At 42.1% G+C, this 22,333-nt stretch overlaps 1 protein-coding gene across 1 annotated transcript in view; it reads left to right on the top strand.

Annotated features, from left to right (window-relative positions):
- Positions 1 to 22,333, top strand: part of LOC134405460 (calcium-activated chloride channel regulator 2-like) — a 35,689-nt gene that overhangs the window by 7,184 nt on the left and 6,172 nt on the right. Inside the window, exons 2-11 of the mRNA XM_063136707.1 lie at positions 1,100 to 1,237; positions 5,360 to 5,510; positions 7,415 to 7,523; positions 7,715 to 7,883; positions 11,181 to 11,408; positions 12,769 to 12,996; positions 15,596 to 15,773; positions 17,721 to 17,827; positions 19,848 to 20,069; positions 20,554 to 20,824. Coding sequence (XP_062992777.1) covers positions 1,103 to 1,237; positions 5,360 to 5,510; positions 7,415 to 7,523; positions 7,715 to 7,883; positions 11,181 to 11,408; positions 12,769 to 12,996; positions 15,596 to 15,773; positions 17,721 to 17,827; positions 19,848 to 20,069; positions 20,554 to 20,824 — 1,798 coding nt within the window. The 5' untranslated portion in view covers positions 1,100 to 1,102. The remainder of the gene's footprint in view (positions 1 to 1,099; positions 1,238 to 5,359; positions 5,511 to 7,414; positions 7,524 to 7,714; positions 7,884 to 11,180; positions 11,409 to 12,768; positions 12,997 to 15,595; positions 15,774 to 17,720; positions 17,828 to 19,847; positions 20,070 to 20,553; positions 20,825 to 22,333) is intronic.

Here is a 22,333-nt window from a genome sequence, read left to right as displayed (position 1 = left end):
CTCAGTACTTGGCTGCTTGATGTATAGAACTAGTGTGCACGACCAAGAGATAGGTACTCCTGAAGACTGATCACATGTGATCTGAAACTCCCCCAAGAAGTTGTGTGTGGGGGACGGACGGACAGAAAGTCATGGTACCTCAGCTTTGAAATTCCCTCCTCATGAAGGTTCACCTGTCACTGTCCTTGTTTTCTTTACTGCTTCAAGTGAAAACCTTGCTGTTTACCCAGGTCTTTGAGGTTCTTGAAGGCAGTGTTATTCCTGTGCTGGTATTTTATGCTGTCTTGCTGGGACATTTTATTGTGTATTACATTACCATATCGTTTTATTGCTTGATTCCAAAAGGTACTCTGAGAGCTTTGACTGAAGAGCACCTAATAAATATTTTAAGCAAAATAATTTAATCCATGTCTGATTTGGGGCTGGTGGAAACAAAGTACCTTACACTCTACTCACATCCTACCTTGGGGTTCCTTTTCTGAGACAAATTTGCTAGAACGAATACGTCTCAGTTAACTTCAGAGCAACATTGCCAGAACAATTTTTCCTGTCTATTTATTTTCTCTGGTAAGAGATGTGAAGGTGACCAATGGATAGGCAGGGCTTGTAAGGGCCTCCTCCATCACTACTGAAACATTGTGGATGTTCATCTTCCTGCTTCACAAAATTCTATAAGATGCTATTGGATTTGAATTTAAAGTGGCTGATAGGTGATGTTTCTTCTCTTCAGACCAGCAAAAGTATTTCATTTGTTTTGAACAAACCCTTGCTTATGATTCGGGCTTCTTAGGAGAGCAACAAGCCAGGGATCCCTGTTTGGACATAATGCTAAACCATGGATGGAGATTTCCTGGCTTGTTTAGTTGCTCCTGGTGGCAGGAGAAGAGAAGTACCAGCATTCTTGTTCATTTCCGATAAGACAGATTTCTTCAAGATTCTGTCTTGTTGCATACGAACCAGCCTTATAGTAATTTACCTAAGGCCACCTCCTGAGTTCATGGGGATGAAATCTGAAAACGGGATTTCTAGATTCACTCATATTTGCATGACCTATTGATTCTTGTTAAGACACTTTCCTGTTATTACATTCTCTTATTAGGAAATGATGACTGAGGCTTCTTTTTATTTATTCAATGCTACACACGGAAGAGTCTATTTTGGGAGTATCAAAATCTTAATACCTGCAACATGGAAAGCAAACACTTATGCGAAGCCAAAACAAGAGCTATACACAAAGGTAAAAAATTAAAGCCAATATCTCAATTTTCCAATTGTTCATTTAGAAAGCTTTCATTTATGTGGAACGTGAATGAGGAGTGTGGCATCACCAACCTCAATGATGACTATTATCAAACCTCTCTTTCGCTGCCACCACCCTTTTCTAAAAGAATGAGGAAATATTGTGTATGAGTTTGCATATGTATTGTCTACCTGAAGTAATGCAAATGACTGAGCAGATGTGGTTGTTAAACAAAATAATAACAAAGTTTATTCATATAGAAAAAGATTTTAAATGACTCTTTAAGATTATTCTACTTTATCCACGTACATCTACCTCCCTCAACCTCCCAGGGAATACTAACCACCTCCAAATCCTATAATCCCACTTTACTATCTGGAAACAAGCTTCTACTAAACTTCACTCACTCCTACCCTCACTAACTCCTTAACCCTGACTAACTGCTCAACATTCAAACTGTCTTCTTACTCCTCTCCATTCAAATCAACCAACCAATCAGAGGATACCATTCACACTGCTCACCATTCTAACTCCCCCCTCCCACTTCCCATTTCCTGAAAATAAAAGAATTGAAATCCAAACCTGAACCAAACACTTAAATATCCACATATAAAGAATAACATAATTTATCATTTCGTCACAAGGAGCTGCTTGAATTCAGGTTCAGGAAACAATTACCCTGTCAGCAGACACTAGTGAGAGAATTACAGTTGAGACAAGACACCATATTCATATAGCAAAGAGATGGGGAAGGAAAGTTAAAGAGGTTATACTTTACACTCTGTAGCATAGTTGCCTCTTTCCTTGCTTACCTATGTGGGGTATCTACCCTGACACATCCAGTTGTTGGAGTGGAGTGGGCTTGGGTGTTGGGTATTTGTGTGTGAAGTCTCAAGGTGAGGTACCACTATGTTGTCTGGGGAAGATAGGAACTATAGTCCAAGACATCTGGAGGGGACCAGGTTGTGGAAGGAAGCTGTAATGGTTCTAGGAAAAGTGTTAGCAATGTGTTCAGATTCACGTTCTGGAGAAGGGCTGTTCTGTGCAAAGTGCCCTTTTCCCATAGTATTTCCATCACCAGAGATCCCCTCCATGAGCTTTAAGTGTCTGTGCTCTGAGGTCATAGAGTTAAAGTACATGCCACACATCCTATCACCATCAGCATCATCTAATTTGTGTGCCACTTTTCCAACGTAAAATGATGCTCAAGGTGGCTTTCAGCACCATCAAGAAAAATACATAAAATACAGCAACTTTTCCAGATGACTAACAACTACAAATTACAACAAAATGTAAATAATCATACAAATAGGCTAAACATTTCAGGGTAAATAAACACCAAAATGAAATAATCTGCTACTAACAAAAGTGAAATACAAAACAATTTCTATAGGAATAAAAAATATTTTTCTCCTCTAAAGCTAGAGGTTACCTAGCCGCCAAACCTGATGTTCTCTAGGTGCCTTCAGCAGCAGAAGCAGCCTTTGTAGCTGGAGTCAGTTGGGGTCCTGTCCTCCCAGGCCAGGTGGAAAAGAGCCAGGCAGAGGAACAAGGTTCAGGTCCTGCAGAACCCCCAGTGGGATGGCCTCTAACATCTGAGATTCGTACTTCCTGCAAGGCGTTTAAATACTCATGGTGGTGTACTGTGACTAGGTGCTAAGTTACACCATGCCGTATGCTCTGTCATCGCAACATGGAGTTGATCTAATGTACCTTCAATAGGGGTACACCCGAGTCCAGAGGAGTATAGGAAAGGTGTAACAATGCTGAATGTGACTTCACCCTGTTGGGCTATTCTGCCAGCATATCTTTGCTAGCAGAACAGCTTCAGCAGCAGAGTGTTCCACTAGCATATCAGCCATGGCGACAGTGTATCTCATGTTTCGCCGCAGTGACAGAGTTTTTGACAAATCCTAGAACCCCTTGGCCCAGTGTAACTTGGGTATTTATTATATAATAAATCAGACTATCATCCTTAAAACCTTTCAATTATAAATCTTATTAAAACAACTGTGAGTGTGTGTGTGTGTGTGTTTGTGTGGGAGGAATACAAAAGAAATCTTCAATAATAATTTTAAAAATTAAGTTGGGAATCCTTTTTCCCTTGCAGCAAATTACCAAAAGCAATGGGCAAAATTAATTTAAAAATAATCAAGAATTTTTCCTCTCCTAAACGTACAAATGAACCTGCAAAGAAAAACAACAAGCTCAGAATCCTAATTCAGCAAAATTGAGATTAAATTGAGAGTTATTCCAGGCAACTCATATAAAAGCCTTAAAAATGGCTCTTTAAAGTATGGGAGTTTTTTATCATGCAAAAATGGGCATTTCAAATGAAGAACATGTTTGTGTCAGTGTGGGGTATATTAATGTATTTAAAGAACCCTTTAATAACTTATTTAACACCACTGAATTATGTATTGATGTTAAGATTAGTAAATGATTACTGTGAGATATATCTAACAATTTAATGTTTGTTTGTTTTTCCTTAAAACTGTGTGTCATGTGTTGGAGTTGCATGTATTATATTGCAGCATTTTATTGTACAATAAAAAGTAAGAATAAAGTTGAAAAGTTGACTGAGTTTAGGGATAAGGGAGGGTAGAAGTGGGGGATTAATGGACTACAGTGCCTGGGCACGGTAATGGACTGGATGAGGGCTAATAAACTGAAACTCAATCCAGACAAGACGGAGGTACTGTTAGCGGGTGGTTCATCTGTCCGGCGAGGTGATGTTTGCCCTGTCCTGGACGGGGTTGCACTCCCCCTAAAGGATTGGGTTCGTAGTTTGGGGGTGCTCTTGGATCCAGAACTGTCGCTTGAGGCACAGGTGAACTCAGTGGCAAAGAGCACCTTTTATCAGCTTAGGTTGATATACCAACTGTGCCCTTATCTGGACAGAGATAGCCTAGCTACAGTTATCCATGCTCTGATAACCTCTCGTTTGGATTACTGCAATGCGTTATACGTGGGGCTGCCTTTGAAAACAGTCCAGAAACTTCAACTGGTACAAAACACGGCAGCACGGTTACTAACAGGGACTGGCCGACAAGACCACATCACGCCAGTCCTTTTCCAGCTTCATTGGCTGCCAGTCCAGGTCCAGGCCCGATTCAAAGTGCTGGTATTAACTTTTAAAGCCCTAAACGGCTTGGGGCCAGGCTATCTGAAGGAACGCCTCCTCCCATATGTACCCTAAGGTCATCCTCAGGGGTCCTTCTCCGCGAGCCCCTGCCAAAGGAAGTGAGGCAGGTGGTTACCAGGAGGAGGGCCTTCTCTGCTGTGGCACCCCGGCTGTGGAATGAGCTCCCTAAGGAGGTTCGCTTGGCACCTACATTATATGCTTTTAGACGCCAGGTGAAGACCTTTTTCTTCTCCCAGCATTTTAATAGTCTATAAATAAATTTTAACTTGGTGTTTTAAATTTGTAATTTTGCATTGCTGCTGTTCTTATCTGGTTGAGCTTTTATATTGTATTTTATAGTATGGTTTTATATTGTTGTTTTATACTTTGAATGTTTTTAATTTTTGTGAACTGCCCAGAGAGCTCCGGCTATTGGGCGGTATAGAAATGTAATAAATAAATAATAAATACTACAGCCAGGGGACTTTTTGGCTCAGAGTGCGGGGGGCGGGGGCGTAAGAAACATTGGCCCTGTTCAGACAACATGCTAAACTATGATGGTTAAGTGTTTTGAGCTAAACATTACGGCTTAGCATGTTGTGTGAACCATTCATAAACATGTGTCAGGTACAGGTACAAGGCCGGCCTTGTACCTAGTAGGTACCTAGTAGGTAGCTTTATTAGGAAATAGTTTGAGAACTCATTAGGGTTTACTTTTGAGTAGATATGCATTAAATTGCACTGTTTGAGTAATTCCCTTTTCCTTTAGATAATAGAGGTGAATAAAGAGGGTTCAAATTGCTATTATTGCATTAAAAATATACTTAGTGTATTTTCCAACAAACTTGTTTACCAAGCCTGCTGGAATAAAATGAATATTATTATGAAATCTGTATATGACACAATAGTAATGGTGGGATTGCAATGTCCTTTCCCCCATTATTTAATCAATCTACTTATTCAAACTGGTTCACAACATTTTTCTTTGCTTTTAGGCAGATGTCATTGTTGCTCCTCCTTACTGGAAACATGGACATGATCCATATACATTACAGTATGGAGGGTGTGGAGAAAAGGGGAAATATATACATTTCACCCCTGACTTCCTAGTAAATGATAGTTCAATTGGAATCTATGGATCACGCGGTAATTCTGAATGCTTCTCTTCCTTTTATTGTTGTTTGTGTTTTGAAAAAGTACATTTTCAAAAATCTCATATTGTTCTCATCAGAATCAACAAAGAGTACAGTTAATAACAGAAGAGTACCAGTATGTGCCTCCTGTTAGTTTTTCATTAATGTTCACTACGCTGTAAAGTACTACATATTACATCCTATATATGTCAGTAAGATTAATCCAACTTTAGATAACATTTTGTTTCGAAACAAGGGGATTAGTTCTTCTAAAATCAATATTATATAGAAATAAAATACTGATTGTTGCTGAATTGCATAGGAGATTTTATAACTTTTCTTGCTAATACCCAATATAACTACTTGGGACATATAGTATGTCCTGTGTGAACCAAAATATTTTGGGGGCCTTTCTAGACTGGAGTGGGGAAAACATAATTGCTTATACCATCATATTCCCATAAATCTCAGAGTATCCCTACATACTAGTGAGGCTGCAGCAGAGGGAGAAGCAATGGGAATCAGGGCCATTCCATCAGTTCTGCTGAAATAGGGTGACCATATGGAAAGGAGGTCAGGGCTCCTGTATCTTTAACAGTTGTATAGAAAAAGGAATTTCAGCAGGTGTCATTTGTAAGCATGCAGCACCTGGTGAAATCCCCTCTTCATCACAACAGTTAAAGCTGCAGGAGCCCTGCCCTCTTTTGTATCTGGTCACCCTAGCTGAAAGAGCAGCTCCATCAGACTTCTCCTCTCCATGAACTGTTTTCAGGTAGTTGCTACAACTACTACTATTTATCTTTAAGAACTGGCACCGGATTTTGTTTTTCTCTGTTCCCTCCCTGTTCCTCCCCCCCCCTTTGTTCCATACCTTTTGGACATGAAAGCCTGTGGGCAGGGACTGGCTTGTTTTTACTGATTGTACATAAGCCACACTTGGCTGAAAAGCAAGATAAAAATGGTAATGCTAATAACAATAATAATAATAATATCTTGTCCTCACGCAATGAACCGGGAGAGGCGTAGCTAAGCATCTTCCAGGCTTATCAACTGCAGGCCTTTTTGTTGGTTGATTTTCTTTTAGCAATACTTACTTTTAAGTAAATAAGTTTAGTATCACAACTGCACGATGTTTATTCCCTTTCGCCAACCAACCCTTCCAAGATATGTAGTCTGTAGTTCTGTTTTACAGGTGACGAACTATGGGTTGTATCCATTGCTGTTGCTCCACTGACAGAACCAGCTCTGTCAGCAGAACTGGGAAGGGGGGAATTTCCCCACCCCTTGTGCACCCTCAAAATTCTTAAGAAGCCCCCCCGAACAGATTTTGGGGCCGCGTGGAGGGCTGCGGGGAGATAAAAGAGGGAGAATGTCCTGTCATACTAGGAGATGCCTGTTAATGCAACATTGGATTTAACCCTAACGCTGCAAACCTATAAATACTTATTTGCTCGCATTAAATCTTGTTGAACTCAATGGGATTTACTTCTGTATAATCATGTAAAGGCTGTGTATTGTGCTCATGGATGCTTGAACCCCTGTTTTCTGGGTCTAAATCACATATTGCCTTGATACACTAGGCATCAAAACAGAATAGAAGATAGTCTTAAGTGCCTGAAAACTTTTTAATATGCCCTATGCATTTCAGAAAGGACTTTCCTTCCTCAGGGCCCCTTTATCTTTCTCCAAATACAGCGCGGATAAACTTTCCAATGTTTCCTCTGTTTCGAAATGCTCAGGCACCTGAGAATACAGTGTCTTCTCTCCTGTTTGGGGATACATAAATGCCTTCCCTTTTTACTGTTTCCCTAATATACTAGGCTGACCCTTATTAACATTTGCTACTGATCTCCTTTGGACTAAGTTAAAGAGCTACACCCAAATGTGAATTTTATGTGATTTTTGTGCTTTATACAGGTAGACTTTTTGTCCATGAATGGGCCCACCTTCAGTGGGGGGTATTTGATGAATATGATAGTGAAAAACCTTTCTACATCTCAGGACAAAATCAGGTTAAAGCAACAAGGTAACATTTGTGTGAAAAAAAAATGTTTTGTGGATGATTGCACAGATAAGTTTCCCTCCCGTAATAAAAAATGATCTCTTTTGAGTATCTATATCTGTTTTAAACATTTGTTTCCCCCCACACAAGTAGGTTTGCAGTTTCTTTGATAGGCTGACCTGTTGAAGTCCTGATTGCCCTGTGTACATTTGTAGGTGTTCCTCTGAACTTACTGGAATTTACGTCTGTGAGAAAGAAAGCTGCACCCAAGGCAACTGTGTCATCGACCAAGGGACAGGACTTTTAAAGGAAGGATGTGTTTTTATGCACGATAAGGATCAAAATGCATCATCTTCCATAATGTACATGCAAAGCTTATCTTCTGTAAGTAGAATCAGAGAGATTATTTACTACTTTGCCATAATTGCTGTTTCTTTTTTAATTATAAAATGCGTAAACCTTTGTTTCAATATATGAGGTTGGAAAGTGGAGCAAATATGAGCCCTTGAAGGAAGCAGTCATTTAACTAACAGCCCAGCAGTATGAATGCTATCCAGGGAACATGATAATTCTAATTTAAGGGGCAGCTGTAGCTGTAGTTTTGACCCACAAATCCGTACAGCCTCTGTCAGCACTAGCTGATGATCATGGAGAACAAAACAATCCCCCAAAAGGTGGTGGTGTTTTTTTTAATGCTAATTATTTTCCTATTGAGTCTACTGAAATTCATTGTATGTTTCTCTCTCTGCTTATAGCCTGCTTTTCAGACAACTGCCTTTCTGGGTGGCTCACAGCATGATAAACCATTAGATTATAACAGTCAAATGTCATAAAGCAAAATTGAAACAGCCATAAAATGACAGATAAAAACAGCCAGTTCAGCAAAAGATAAAAACAATATAAAATGGAGCAGAAAGAATTAGTCCTCCTCTGGCTGCTTCATTCCTCCTCCATCCCTCCCAGTGCTCAGCTCAATGGCAGCTACTGCAGAAAGTCCAAACTTGTGTTCCTTCCCATGCAGATGCCCGGAAGGAACACAAGTGTGGGAGCCGGAGCCTCGCAGCACCATAGCACTGCCATCAAGACAGGGGCTGAGTTAGTTACATGATGCACCTGCTGCTTCACCAATTTCCCTGAAGCTGCATGTTGGAAAATTCAGGGCCCTTCTGCCATGTGACCTCAATCTGGGGTCATTCCTGGGCAGGTGGTGACCGGTGAGAGAGCAGAAGGCGGGCTCCAGAACCTGGATGACCACTGGGAAGCTCCCTCCTGGAGCGGGCATTTCCCTCCCTCATCCCGCAGCAGCAATACCACGGGTTTCAGGGGGAAGGAGCAGTGAAGTGGTGGCATGAAAACAGGCCCCCTCTCTCTAACAAGCACTCCTCTCCTCTCTGAAGGTTTGAGGCACCTGGAGAGAAATGTCAGAGGAAGACGTTAACATGCAGGATTTTTCATATGGGCAGGTTTATTACTAGGTGTGCACCTTATCAGCAAGATTATTTTCCTGGTATTACATTCTCAGGAGTGTTATTCAGAATGAAAAGGCCAAACTACATGTAATGTAATGTAATGTAATATTAAATGGATCTTTGTATTTAACACCCAGGTTTTTAAAAATCACAAATTATACTAGCCCAGGGGACTGATAATTAACAGAATCACAGCAGGCAGGGGAATTCCCCCCCCCTCTGAAGTTGGTAATTGCATTTGGAGAAATTCCCCCCACCCAACTGATATCAACTTCAGAAAATTTATTTATTTATTGCATTTTTATATTTCCCAATAGCCAAAGCTCCCTGTTTGCATTTATTGTTGTGTCTCAATCATCTTTCTCTGTTCTCATACAGTGCAATTTGGACAATATGAAGTCATGAATAGTACCAAAAGGCATGTCTTTAATTAACAGCAGTGACTTACTGAACAAATGCATATATTTGTTCAGTGGCTGGCAGATTTGAGGCAGGAGCTCGTAGATCTGCCTATTTCAGGAATCTGACCAAGGATTGTGACTGAGGCGCGGGACCTGGGTGTTATTCTTGACCAGTTCCTAACTATGTCATCACAAATGGGGGCCGTGGTTTGGAGTTGCTTTTATCAACCCCATGTGCTCCGCCAAGTTCGCCCCTTTCTGTCAGAGGCTGATCTTACCACCGCAGACCAGGCCCTGGTTCTTTCCAGATTGGACTATTGCAACCTGTTGTATACAGGGCTTCCCTTGAAGCAAATCCAACGCCTACAGGCTGTACAAAATGCAGCAGCCAGGTTGGTCAAGGGGCTCCCAAAGTGGTCTTCTTTCACTTTGGTGCTTCAAGAGCTCCATTGGCTGCCGGTGGCTGCTATGGTGCGCTACAAGGTCTTGTTGACCATGTATAAAGCCCTGCATTGCTTGGGTCCTGGATACCTGAGCATTCTCCTTTCTCCTGTGTCTCACCATTGGCAGACTCGCTCTCAGGAGCAGGGTGCCCTGATGGTCCCCCGCTACAAATTGGAATGTGCCGGGGCCAGGGCTTTTTCAGTGGCTGGTCCCGGGTTATAGAACAATGTGCCACTGGAGATTAGACAGGCTCCCACTTTCAGTTGCTTCAAACGCCTTTGTAAGGTGTTTTTATTTTCACAAGAGCCTGGGGTTTAAATTGGGGTTGAGGGCTTTTAATGGTTTGAGGGTGAGGGTTTTAATGGAATTGTCTTAATGTGGGTTGAGGGTTTTAATGGAATTGTTTTATATGTTATTGTAAAGCGCCTCGATGCCAGAAATGGTGAGGCGGCGCTATAAAAATACTTTAAATAAATAAAAATAAAATAAATAATATATAGGAAAGAGGACTTCTATCTCCCCTGGTGCTTACTTGATATCTTGAACATAGTGCCATTAACCTATTCACAGTGCTTAATTTTTTAGTGGGGGCGGGGCGAGACGCAGGGCTTCAAGTCTCTCTGCAAACACCAACCTCTGATCTGGAAGCCTTTCTGTCGTTGATGCATTTTGGAGTCCCTGTAGGGCTAAACTATACATTGCATTAAATGCCTAGCATGCAAATGATCCTAATTTTCTATTTTACATTCAAGTAAGTTCACAGTGCCCTGATCTGCATCGTGAGTGTTGGAGGTTTAAACTTCCCATCCAGCCACGTTCTCTCCCTAAGTTTGTCCCGCTTGTAGGGGCAGGGACTCTTTTTAGCCCCCATGCAGGGCAGTGAGCAGCAAATTTAGAGGAAATCGCTTCTGTTCCTATTTCTCATCTTCTACAGTTGAACCCCAGCACAAATGAAACCCCTGATTCTCTAGTTCTGTTTATTTGCCATTAATGTTAAGTCTTCCAAGATTTGAGGCCAAATTATGCAACCTGCAGCCAATGGGAGATGCATGCAGTGGGCTGTAGCCAGATGACTAAGTTAAGTCTCATTGATTTCAGTGGGGCTTCCCTAAGCGTGACTAAGCCTGGACCCATCCCAGTGTGTACGTTGCTAAAGGAAGGGCTGTTTATCAGCTCAGGCTACTCTACATTCACAGCCGCTCTCTGGAGGAGTGTGTGGTGTGTGTGGATGTGGGTGTGTGAGTGATTGTTCAGCCCTGATCTATGAAACCTCATGATGAGAAAAGATCCAAGTGCACTTTCTTGAAATAATCATTGCAATCTGGCCGTGTGTTGCTACATCTCTTTTGATTGTCTCCTGCTTTTAGGTCTTTGAATTCTGTGATGCAAGCAACCATAATACCGAAGCTCCCAGTCCTCAGAACAGAATGTGCAGCTATAAGAGCACTTGGGATGTAATCAGAAGCTCTGATGACTTTAAATTCAATATTCCTCTGAACAGCAGCAACTTCCCTTTGCCTCCCACTTTTTCATTATTACAGGCAACGGACAGAGTGATCTGTTTAGTCTTGGATTTTTCCAATAGCATGACTGAGGTAAAGTCTTACTCTTTAGAGAAAAAGTGGGCATCTCTTGTAGAAGTTTAATGGGCTTTCACTTTTTGATTAAAAGTGTGCTTGAAAAAACCAAACATATAGTTTATTATAGATCATTTGATGCGTATGTAAATGTCAGAGAATAATAAACATAACAATGGCCATGTCTATATTACACTGCTTTGCATCCTGATTGTCCCCATGACTACTACAAAGTGGCATGGATTTGTTTAAAAGGCAGGACTAATGTGGACCATCCAGAGAGGAAAAATCAGACAGTGGGAATGAGGAGCAGACCAAAAACAGCGAAAACCATTTTTTTCAAAGAACCCTGCACAGCTCTGAAAGCCTGTGGTAGTGCAGCTGCTCAGCTACAGTTCATTGAACTGATGTGTTTGTTCCCTAGACTGTAATACAGCCATGGCGGCCATTACTCTACTTGTCCAGCCTGCCCCTGCCCTGGTTCCTGCGCCTACCCTGCAGTGGGAACCCCCCTAGCTAGCTACACCTACTTTCCTAATCGGAAGTGAAGCCACCAGTGACAGAAAGAGGAAACAATGAGCTCCATTACACGGGGCAGAGGGGAACATGCTCCCTACCGGCACTTCTCCGCCTGTGTTTTCGTTGCTCAGTTACTTCCGCCTTCAAAAGAGGAAGTACACAACGAGCACGAAGCCAATTCAGTTGGCTGGAGAGCAGGAGAGAGAAGCAACTTTCGGGTTTAAAATATATCGGACTTTGTGGAGAGGTTTTTTTGTCACGCAAGGAAGGGAAGAAGGGGCGGAAGGCGTGCGGGAGGCAGATGATGTCATGGGAGGGACCTGCAAAAAATCCATGAGTGCCCAGTAATGAGCATGCAATGAAACGCTCATTGGATGGAGCTCAATGTGGTGACATCAGGGCAACTGAAAAAGTTGTGGTAAAACAGCATCATGAGAAAGCAGTTTCGGGGCGGGGGGGAAGCCCAACGAGGCTGTAAGCCTCTAGGCAGGGTATCGCTGTTTTATTTGTATATTTTGTACAGCACCAAGTACATTGTTGGTGCTATATAAAATAATAATAATAATAAGAAGAAGAAGAAGAAGAAGAAGAAGAAGTTGGTGACTGTGTCATATAAACGACGCAGCACCACTGCACAGCCATGATGGGGTAAATAGATCATATAGACATCCCAACAGGTACGGTATCTCACCCTGCCCTCCAAGCCAGTCTTCTCTTTTGGATTATCATATGCAGGCTTCTATGTTTTACAGAACTCTTGATCAAGCAGCGTATTCTATCTAACATTCCTCTATAGAAGCATGTGAAGTTATATTACTCTTAATTGATAAATGAACAAATGATATTTTATTTTGTATAGAACAATCGGCTCAACCGGATGCGTCAGGCAGTGGAAGCATATCTACTGCAAATTGTGGAAGAGAATTCCTATGTTGGGATTGTCACTTTCAGTAACGTAGGAGAAGTCAAATCTCAAATCCAACAAATAATCAGTGCCAATGTACGGAAGCAGCTTGCGTCAGACTTGCCGGTTGCCTCATTTGGTAAAAAGACAAATGTTTGCGCTGGATTAAAGCTGGCCTTGGAGGTGAGAGCTGTTTATTCTTGCTACTTTTGCCATATCTTAGCTCATTGTAGGAACATATTGGGTGTGCCATATGACCTAACTGGTCAGGAAATTGCACGGTTGCCTATTTGTGCTTACATGACTGAAAGCAGAGAGAAAAATGTGGCATTTGGAAGAGATATGGACCAAAAAACCCACCAGTCCTATCATCCAGGGCTGCGGTTCATGAAAGATGCTGCTTCCTAGAAGGGAGAGAAATGATGCAAGTCTCCTGGTGTAACAGGTGGCAGTAGGGCAGTGCCACAGGCAATAGGTAGGAGCAGAGTACTGTACCTACAACTGTCTCTGGCTTAGTGACACTGTGAATATGGGGATCTAGTATATTATGAATTGTGTTTGTGTATGTGAAGGGTGGATGTAGGTTGCTCTAGCTCCCAGCAGCATAGGTAGGGACAAAAGGTTGCTCGGGCTGAGCACCAGCCCAGAAAGGTAGGCTGCCACCACCCCTTACATCCGCTGCAGTCTGAACCAGGAGACTCCTAGACCTTACAGAACACCCCAAGGCGTAGGAAATAAGGAGTTGGACAGACTAGCACCTCTGTTTCCAAGGCTTAGGCCTGAAACCTTAAACAGTAGCACTAACCAAGAAGAAGACTCTGGATTTAGTACTGAAGCAATTTAAAATGAAGCACCTGGACAACCAGATCTGAGAGGTAATAAGTTTATTGGGAAAGGGAAATAAAAGGCACACAAAAACCAGTGTATGTTTGGAAACAACACTTCAAGGAAAAAATCAAGGTATCTAGAACTGTCCGTATGTACCTAGGCATGTGTCTTCAAATAGGACATGGCCCAGACACAAATGCTTGGAGTCCAAATCAAAGATTAAGACAAAGATCATGGGCAACTATAATCATCTTGGTTATATGCTTAAGTTCCTGGCAACTCTAAGGTGATCCCGTAGTTTTCTCCGGCCCCTAGAGGGAGATGAACATGGCTAAGATCACTCAGTCCAATTAACTGGGCCTTGCTCTGACCTTGGGGCTAGAGACATCACAAGATCACACACTTATGTAGCTCACCACTACGTGCAGTTTCAGCCTTGCGAAATGGCAGGTTGCTAGGATGCAAAAAGAAAAATGGAATTCTTGACTATATATTTCATTGTGGTGACACACATGGGCAGCAGCATATAATTAAGGCAATCCTGCAGGCGCCACCTATTCGTTCATTTGTTTGTGTATTTTATTATACCATCACATGTACCTTTGGTCCCCAAGCAAATGGATACCTTGAGGATAGTGTTTATATGTATGTGTGTGAGAGAAAGTCAGTGGCTCTTTTGAATACGCAATAATGTGACAGTGACTGTATGCTTTGGTATGCTCCCATCTATTCACCATGCAAAACGTTCAGGAAGAACTGGTCCGAAGGTGCCCTTCTCGACTGTTGTACAGCATCATTGGCTTTGTGAGGAGAGTGTGCACAGCTTCGTACTGTGATAAAATACACTCGATTGATGTGTTTCAGTGGTAGGACAGTGGGGACCACCCCCAAAAACAGCTGTGCAGGCTGTATGTGGCTCATGGGCTGTTTGTTGCCCAACTCTGTGATAGTGGATTGAAGTAGCCAAAGAAATGTATTTGCGTTTGTTTATTTTTAGATTTCCTTCCTTTTAAATAAATAAATAAATACTAACATCCCCAAAGAGGTTCACAACATTTGTGAGATACAGCAGTTCCATACAATTTAAAAATTAAGTCCATAAAAAGGGTAGTGCTTTCTATTTAAGGTACTTATTTATTTAAACATTTATGAATCACTTTTCTTCCCCAAAGGAACCCAAGGAAATATACATCTTTAAAAAAACAATCAAATTAAAAACAGGGCAACATATCTTTAACATTTCCAGAGAGCAGGATAAAACTATTTTAAACCCATCAAAAGCAAATCTAAACAAAACAGTCTTTATGGCCTGGCTAAGGTGAGGTGAAAATGGGGCCTTTCTTAGGGAGGGAATTCCACCATTAGGATGCTGCCACTGAAAATGCCGTCCTGTGTCCTCACTAACCTAACCTCCCTGGGTGGTGGGACACGAACAGGGTCTCTAAAGAAGATTCTAAATTACAGACTGGATTCTAAATTACAGACCGGTTTGTATGAGGGAGGTGGTCTTTCAGATATCCTGCCTGCCCCCCGCCCAACTTTTAAGTAAGAATCAGCAGCTTGAATTGGGCCCAGCAACAAATTGGGAGCCAGTTATATAGTTGGTTATATAATCTAGAAAGCATAGACCCGAAAGCAATCTGGTTGCCACATCTTACACTAGCTGCAATTTTGGAACAGTCATCAAGGGCAGTCCCAAATAGAAAGCACTGCAGTAATCTAAATTGGAGAATGGTTCACTGTGGCCAGATCCACCTTTTCCAAGAAGAGGCACAGCTGAAACTGGGCAAAGACACTCCTGGCCACAGCAACCACCTGATCTTTCAGGAGTAATGCTGGGTCCAGAAGCACCCCCCAAGCTGCTTAACTTATGACCTCCTTAACTTGTGTTCATCATTTTCTTTGCCTAGATAATTTACAATGTGTGTGTTTAATACTGAATTGTTTGCTTCAGGTACTTAAAAATCATGATGGAAATGCTTCTGGCTCTGAAATCATATTACTGACCAGTGGAGGAGACAGCACATTAAACAAGTGTTTTTCTGATGTTGTCAACGTTGGCCTAATGGTTCATACCATTGTTCTGGGACAATCTGCCTCCAGAGAACTGGAAAAACTGGGAAGAATGACAGGTAGAGTCTCTGCTTTATCCGTCTCTCTTTCTAATACCAGTTGTGCACATCCAGGCAATCAAATTGTTAGCCAGAATAGTTTAAGGACATGGTCAGGGAAAGTTCATAGTTTGCTAGCTGAGTGTGTAGTTTGCCTGCAGATTTGTCCAGTGGAGAGGATCTTTGATACTAGGGCTGGTAAAATTTTATCTGGGACCTTGGACAACCATTGCCAGTAGAATATAATGGACTAGATTAGTGGTGGGCAACTTTGGGGGCTCTGGGAGGTACTTTCAATCCCCCCGCGATATCCCCCACAGACTACTTTCCTGCCACAGCCCCACCACCGAATTCTGTGGTGGTGGTGGTGATGGTGGTGGTGGTGGCAAAAAGTAACTTCAGCTAAACTTGGACTTTTTGCCAAACCACCAGGGTTTTTTACTAGTGGAAATTTCAGCTGCCCATGGACCACATGTTGCCAACCCATGGATTAGAGGGACACATGATCTGACTATAAGGCTGTGAACTGCCCAGAGAGCTCTGGCTATTGGGCGGTATAGAAATGTAATAAATAAATAAATAAATCCTTCACATATTACATAGAAGTGCATCCCATCAAACTCCGTGGGGCTTTGATTAGACATGCATAGGATTGTATTGTGTTGAACGCAAGCTTCTCGCGTTGCCATAACTAATTTGTTTGTATTAGCGACTGATGCTTATTTATATTACAAGGATTCCTTGTGGGATGAGGGGTTGGGTTCTATTTTTATGGTGGTGTTCATTTTACATTTCTAAAAAAGCAGAAACAAAATGTGAAAGTTGTGCATTTCTGATATGTAAAACAGCAAAATTGGGGACAAAATTCCATTTGGTGTAACTTCTCTTTTTTTGTGGGGGAGGGAGAGAGTATATTTTTAATATTTTAAATTTAAAAAGTTGTATTAAGCGAGCTCATCTATTTTTCTTATCAGCTTGTAATTTTCTTGGTTAGTGGGTTAAAATGAAACGGCAAAAGTAGTTTGTATGAAATTGAAACTTCTCAGAATAAAACATCTAATTCACAAAAGCCATTTATTCATCAAAATAATTCACAGAACGATCCTAAGGGGGGCAGAAGTGAAGCTGTGGTGATGGGGTGGGGGATACTTATGTATTTTTTTCCTCTGGCATTTTTTGCTCCCTCTCATTGGTTTCAGTTGTAGGAAAAATGTTTATGCTAGCCAGAGGCCGGGTGTAGGCAAGGGGCCTAATGCTGGGTCCTTACTAGGGGAGTGGAGGAACCATGGATCCAATGGATCCAAGGCTGCTCCTACCTAGAACACCTTGTTTTGGAGCCTACTGCCAGTTGGAATATCACTAACAATAGATTTAAATCCACTGAGCTTCTGTTGGTGTAATTGGAGCCTCTGGGATGGATACTGGCCCCTCTGCTGATGGAGATCCTCTCCCACCAGTAGAGGAGTATTTCAAGCTTTTCTACACAAGGCATTTTATTGTATGCTCATGATTGCTTTCTCATGGCTCTTTACGGGTTCTTTAGATGGTGTAATGGTATGGTTTCTCTTTCCTTTCCTTTGTTTTTAGGGTGGGGAAAATGGGGCATTATTTCTGAAAGTGAAAGAAAGGGTATTTCCCTACTTGTGTAATTCTGTTATTCTGCTGTAGAACAGCGCCACCTACAGGTTATGTAGTGGAAAAGCAGGAAAGAAAAGGTCCGTTTTGTAGTTTGTATCCCAGTTCTGTGACGAAAGAGAAAGTAAATGGAGCAATTAACAGCCGTGTGTGGAAAAGCTCTTCCTCCGATCCCAACCCCAGCCATCCGGCTGATCTAGAGGCTAGGATTGCTCTGTTAGTGCAGGTTAAAGTCTGGACATTTTCATTAAGCATCGTGAAAATTCTACAGCAGTCAAATGGAATGAAGTTTTTGTTAAACTTTAAAAAATCTCTAACTCTGCTGTCTTTCAGGAGGCCTGACATTTTTTGCCAGCGATAGACCGGACTCCAACAGCCTAATAGAAGCCTTCACAGCCATTGTTGCAGGTCATGGAGATACCAGCCACCAGCCTGTCCAGGTCTGTTCATATAGATCCTCTTGCTGTATGTCTTGACATAATCCCAACCTGGAGTTCCCTAGGTGCATTGGGTGACAATCCCCATGATCTGGAGAGCACCAGGTTAGGAAAGAGTGGTACATACAATAAGCAGAATACGTTTATAAGAAGGGTTGGAAGAAGTGGTCTTGGGAATGATGCATTCATTATCCATTATTTTAGAATGCCACAGATCTGTAAGTAGTAATAATAATAATAAATTTATTTCTTACCCGCCTCTCCATTTTGATCGAGGCGGGGAACAACAATAAACAATAAAATGCATAAAACTGAATTAAAACATAATATACATTGTTAAAAACGTCCTAAAAACATTCTAAAAACATCTTAAAATTCCACTGGATAGGCCTGCTGGAAGAGATCAGTCTTTATAGCTTTCTTGAATGCTAGTAGACTGTTAAGTTGACGAGTCTTTTCACAGTCTGGGAGCAGCAGAAGAGAAGGTCCTCTGGGTAACAGTTGTTAATCTAGTTTTTGCTAGCTGAAGTAGATTTTTCCCAGAGGACCTGAGTGTGCGGGGCGGATTGTACGGGAAAAGGCGATCCCACAGATAGCCTGGACCCAAACCATGTCGGGCTTTAGAGGTGATAACCAACACTTTATACTTTGCTCGGAAACGAATTGGCAGCCAGTGAAGAGATTTTAAAACTGGTGTAATGTGGTCACCCCTAGGTGTGCCGGTGACCAGCCTGGCTGCCATATTTTGAACTAGTTGAAGTTTCCAGACTAGGCACAAAGGTAGCCCTATGTAGACCATTCAACCAATGGTTACAACAAGCATAATAAAAACAATGCTAAAACAAATTATACATGCAAGATCAGAAATTTTGCTCCATACATTTGGGCTGTAAGAGTGAAGTTGGCCAATGCCAATATGACAGTCTTGTTATTGCATGTAAACAAAAAGTATATTCAGACCATGAATCACAGATCTGTAAAATAGACTGGGTGCCTCTTATTTCCCATACCACAACTCTCATACTTTTGTATGTTTTTAATTTGATAGGGCTACTTGCAGGGCTGGATTAAGACATGCTGAGGCCCTAAGCCATAGCAGAGACCCCATACCAAAAAAGAGGGGGGAAAGTGTCTTACATTATAGTAGGATGGGTAATGAAAGGGTATCACCCATCGTTAGGTGATGCTTGTAGTTAAACAGTATTTGATAGCCTTCTCGGAAGATGCTTAAAAGCACAAATAACGTAAATTGATCTGAACTTCTTTTAAACTGGCCCTAGTTTGCGCTTATTGTCCCCATTACTAAATGCTGCATTGCTGCATTTTTCTCTATATAGGGCAACTCTGCTATAAGTTTCAACATACTGTATTTCAACATACTGTTTCAACATACTGTATTTAAACCAAAGCAATTTCATCTATACAGAACTGGGCACTGCAATGACACATCTTATTACGCCTCATAACCACTATTTGAGAATATGGCTGTGGATAATTTTCAATCAGTTTTTTAAAAAAAGTTATGGAAGCAGAGTACAAGCTCCGACGGCTAGGCTACTGGCAGTGAGAGCTTTAAGCTAAAATAGGCTGGTGTTTTTTTGTTATTTTGGGGCTGCCCCCTCTGTCTTTGGTGCCACCCCATTTTCTTTTAGCACTGGCCCCCCACTGGCATACGGTCCCCAAGCACTTCTCAAAAATGGAATTAGGCCCTTGGTTGAAAGAGGTGCTGCTGCTCTGGGCTACAGGGAATGGAGTAGGGTAATTTTTTTCCAGGAATCTGGCAACCCTACAGAGGAGAAACCTGATCCATGCTCTGTATATCTGTTACATGGCCTAAAATTTTAGGCACCAGTGGCATGAAGGCACTCAGATGTTGTGCTGATGGTGATAATTGTAATAATAATGAATATAAGTTGTTAAACAAAACCTTTTAATTGGATGTTTCATTTCTTTTAAATTACTGCATGGGGAACGATGCAATGTTAAAGCTAATAAGAAGTACTGTCATTCTGATTCTGGACAGATTGAAAGTGCTGCTGAACGGGTGAATGGCAACAGCCAGATTAACAGGACAACCACAATTGACAGCACAGTGGGAAAGGACACATTCTTCCTAGTCACATGGCAGACAAAGGAACCTGCCATCAATCTTCGTGACCCCAGAGGAAAAAGCTATACCATTGGAAATTTTAACATTGACCCCATTTTGCACATCGCTCGTCTGCAGATTCCAGAGATAGCAGAGGTAATAAGGAATTATTCCCTTCAGTTGCTTCTAGCAGGACTCCTCTTTGCGAGGGAAGGCTACTTAAGTGGGGCTGTTCACACAACACGCTAACCCACACAGTGGTTGAGTGTGGGTTGTTTTGAACCGTGGGTTGTTTGTTGTTGTTGTGTTGTCTGAGCGCAGCAGGGCAGCTTGCTGACCATGAAGTGTGGCTTATTTCCTCAAACACGCCACCTTGAGAACCTAGAGTTTGTTGTTGGGTTGTTCGGGGTGGTTAACAAATCACACTACATGGTTGACAAGCACCCTAGCTGCATTCAGACAACTTGATAACCCTCCCTGTGGAAAACGTGCTGTGTTCAAACAGCAAGCTTACCCAGGATTCAACAAACAACCTGTGGTTCAAAACAAGCCACACCCAACCACTGAATGTGGGTTAGCATGTTGTGTGAACAGCCCCAGGGTCTATTACAGAGGCTGAAATTTAAAATTTGTTTTTCAGGTTGGGGATTGGACATACACACTCACTAACACTCACCCATTCCCAGATGTCTTCACAATGACCGTGACTTCTCGAGCCGTAAAGCCTGATGTGCCTGCCATCTCTGTGAGAGTCCACACAAATAAAGATACAAACCTGTACCCTAGCCCAGTGATCGTGTACGCACAGGTTAATCAAGGCTTTTCTCCCATCCTTGGGGCAAATGTCACTGCTGTTATTGAGCCAGAGGATGGGGACCCAATTATCTTGGACCTTTTCGACAGTGGTGCAGGTAACGAGCAACTTGTGAAAACACATAGGCAGAATGTAAGTGGTGGTGGTTTTTTCCGTTTGTGTTTTAGTGGTGTGTGAGAAGTACAATAAGTGTGAGATTTCTGTGCAGCGCAAGATGCTCTCAGGGGCTGCATTCCAGTAGTGGGCAGGGCTGAAGGGAAAAGGGCCAAAAATGCCAGCATGTTTTAGCTTAAAGCTCTTATTGCCAGCGATTAAACCTTAATTAAACCATTTCAAGCTGTTACAATGGGATACAAATTGTGCAGAAGCTGGGAAGCTACCAAACTATTGGTGGTTGAGGCAACCGTCCTCCAGTTGTCCGGCACCTCACCCATCTTCTATGATTTCGCAAAGATAATACACAGTGGTTCTGAGAGTTCTTTTGCTAGCTCCTTCATTACTGTAGGATGCAGTTCATCGGGCCCTGGAGATTTGAACTCGTTCAAAGAAATTAGGCATTCCTTGACCATTTGTTTATCAATCTCAAACTGATATTCTTCCCCCTCAGCTTGTGCTTTACTTTTTCCAGGGGGGTCATAGACCCGCTTTTGGGAGAAGACTGAGCCAAAGTAGGAATTGAGCACTTCGGCCCTTTCTTTGCCATCTGTTATCAATTTGCCATCCTCATTAAGCAGTTGAACCACCATTTCTTTCCTCTGTCTTTTACTATTCACATATCTGAAGAAAGCCTTTTTATTGCATCCTTATTGCATGTTTAGCATCCCTCGCTAATCTCAGCTCATTCTTAGCCTTCCTGAAAACATTTCCTGCAACATGTTTGCCTTTGCTGCTTCCTGCAGCTTTCCTTCTACTTTCCTGCTACCCTATTTTTGTGGGTCCCCAATGAAAGGCCATCAGTGTTTCTCCAGTCTTACTGTCACCCACTGCATCATTTCTAAAAAGAAAGGTGCCAGCTGGGTGACAAGCACAGGGCTGTCTCATATACAAGCTTCAAGGGTGAGGCCTGGTAAGGCCAGGCACAAATTAAATCATGCCCTTATTTGCAAAAAACAAACAAACACCAAAACCAATAAAAATGCCAGTGCTTCTCCCCAATAATAGGCCTGTGTTGCGAGAGGCACACAGTGCAGTTTCTCCCTTCTCAATAAAGAAGCTTTATTTTTCCCTTACATGACCCAGGTCCATCTCATAAACTGGGTCCAAGGGTGAGGCATGGTAAGCCCTATGTAAATGAAATCATGCAATTATTCTCAAAAAACAAGCCAATGAAAATGCCAGGGCCTCTTTCCAGGAATAGGCCTGTGTTATGAGAGCGACACAATACAGCTTCTCTCTTCTCCATAAAGGAGCTTAGTAAAGACGTTCCTTCTCACGCTCTTCACCAGTTACTGACATTGTAAGAACAAAGTTCTGAATCTAGTCATTGAAAGGAGGGGCCGTAGGTCACTGGTAGAGCACATGTGTTGCATGCAAGAAGTTCCAGTGCAATCCTCAGTATGTCCAGTTAGGATTGGAGAATCTCCTGCCTGAAATCCCAGAGAGCCAC

The sequence above is a fragment of the Elgaria multicarinata genome, chromosome 1, assembly GCF_023053635.1.
Source record: "Elgaria multicarinata webbii isolate HBS135686 ecotype San Diego chromosome 1, rElgMul1.1.pri, whole genome shotgun sequence".
Lineage (NCBI taxonomy): Eukaryota > Metazoa > Chordata > Lepidosauria > Squamata > Anguidae > Elgaria > Elgaria multicarinata.
This window is presented reverse-complemented; position numbering and strand designations above follow the sequence as displayed.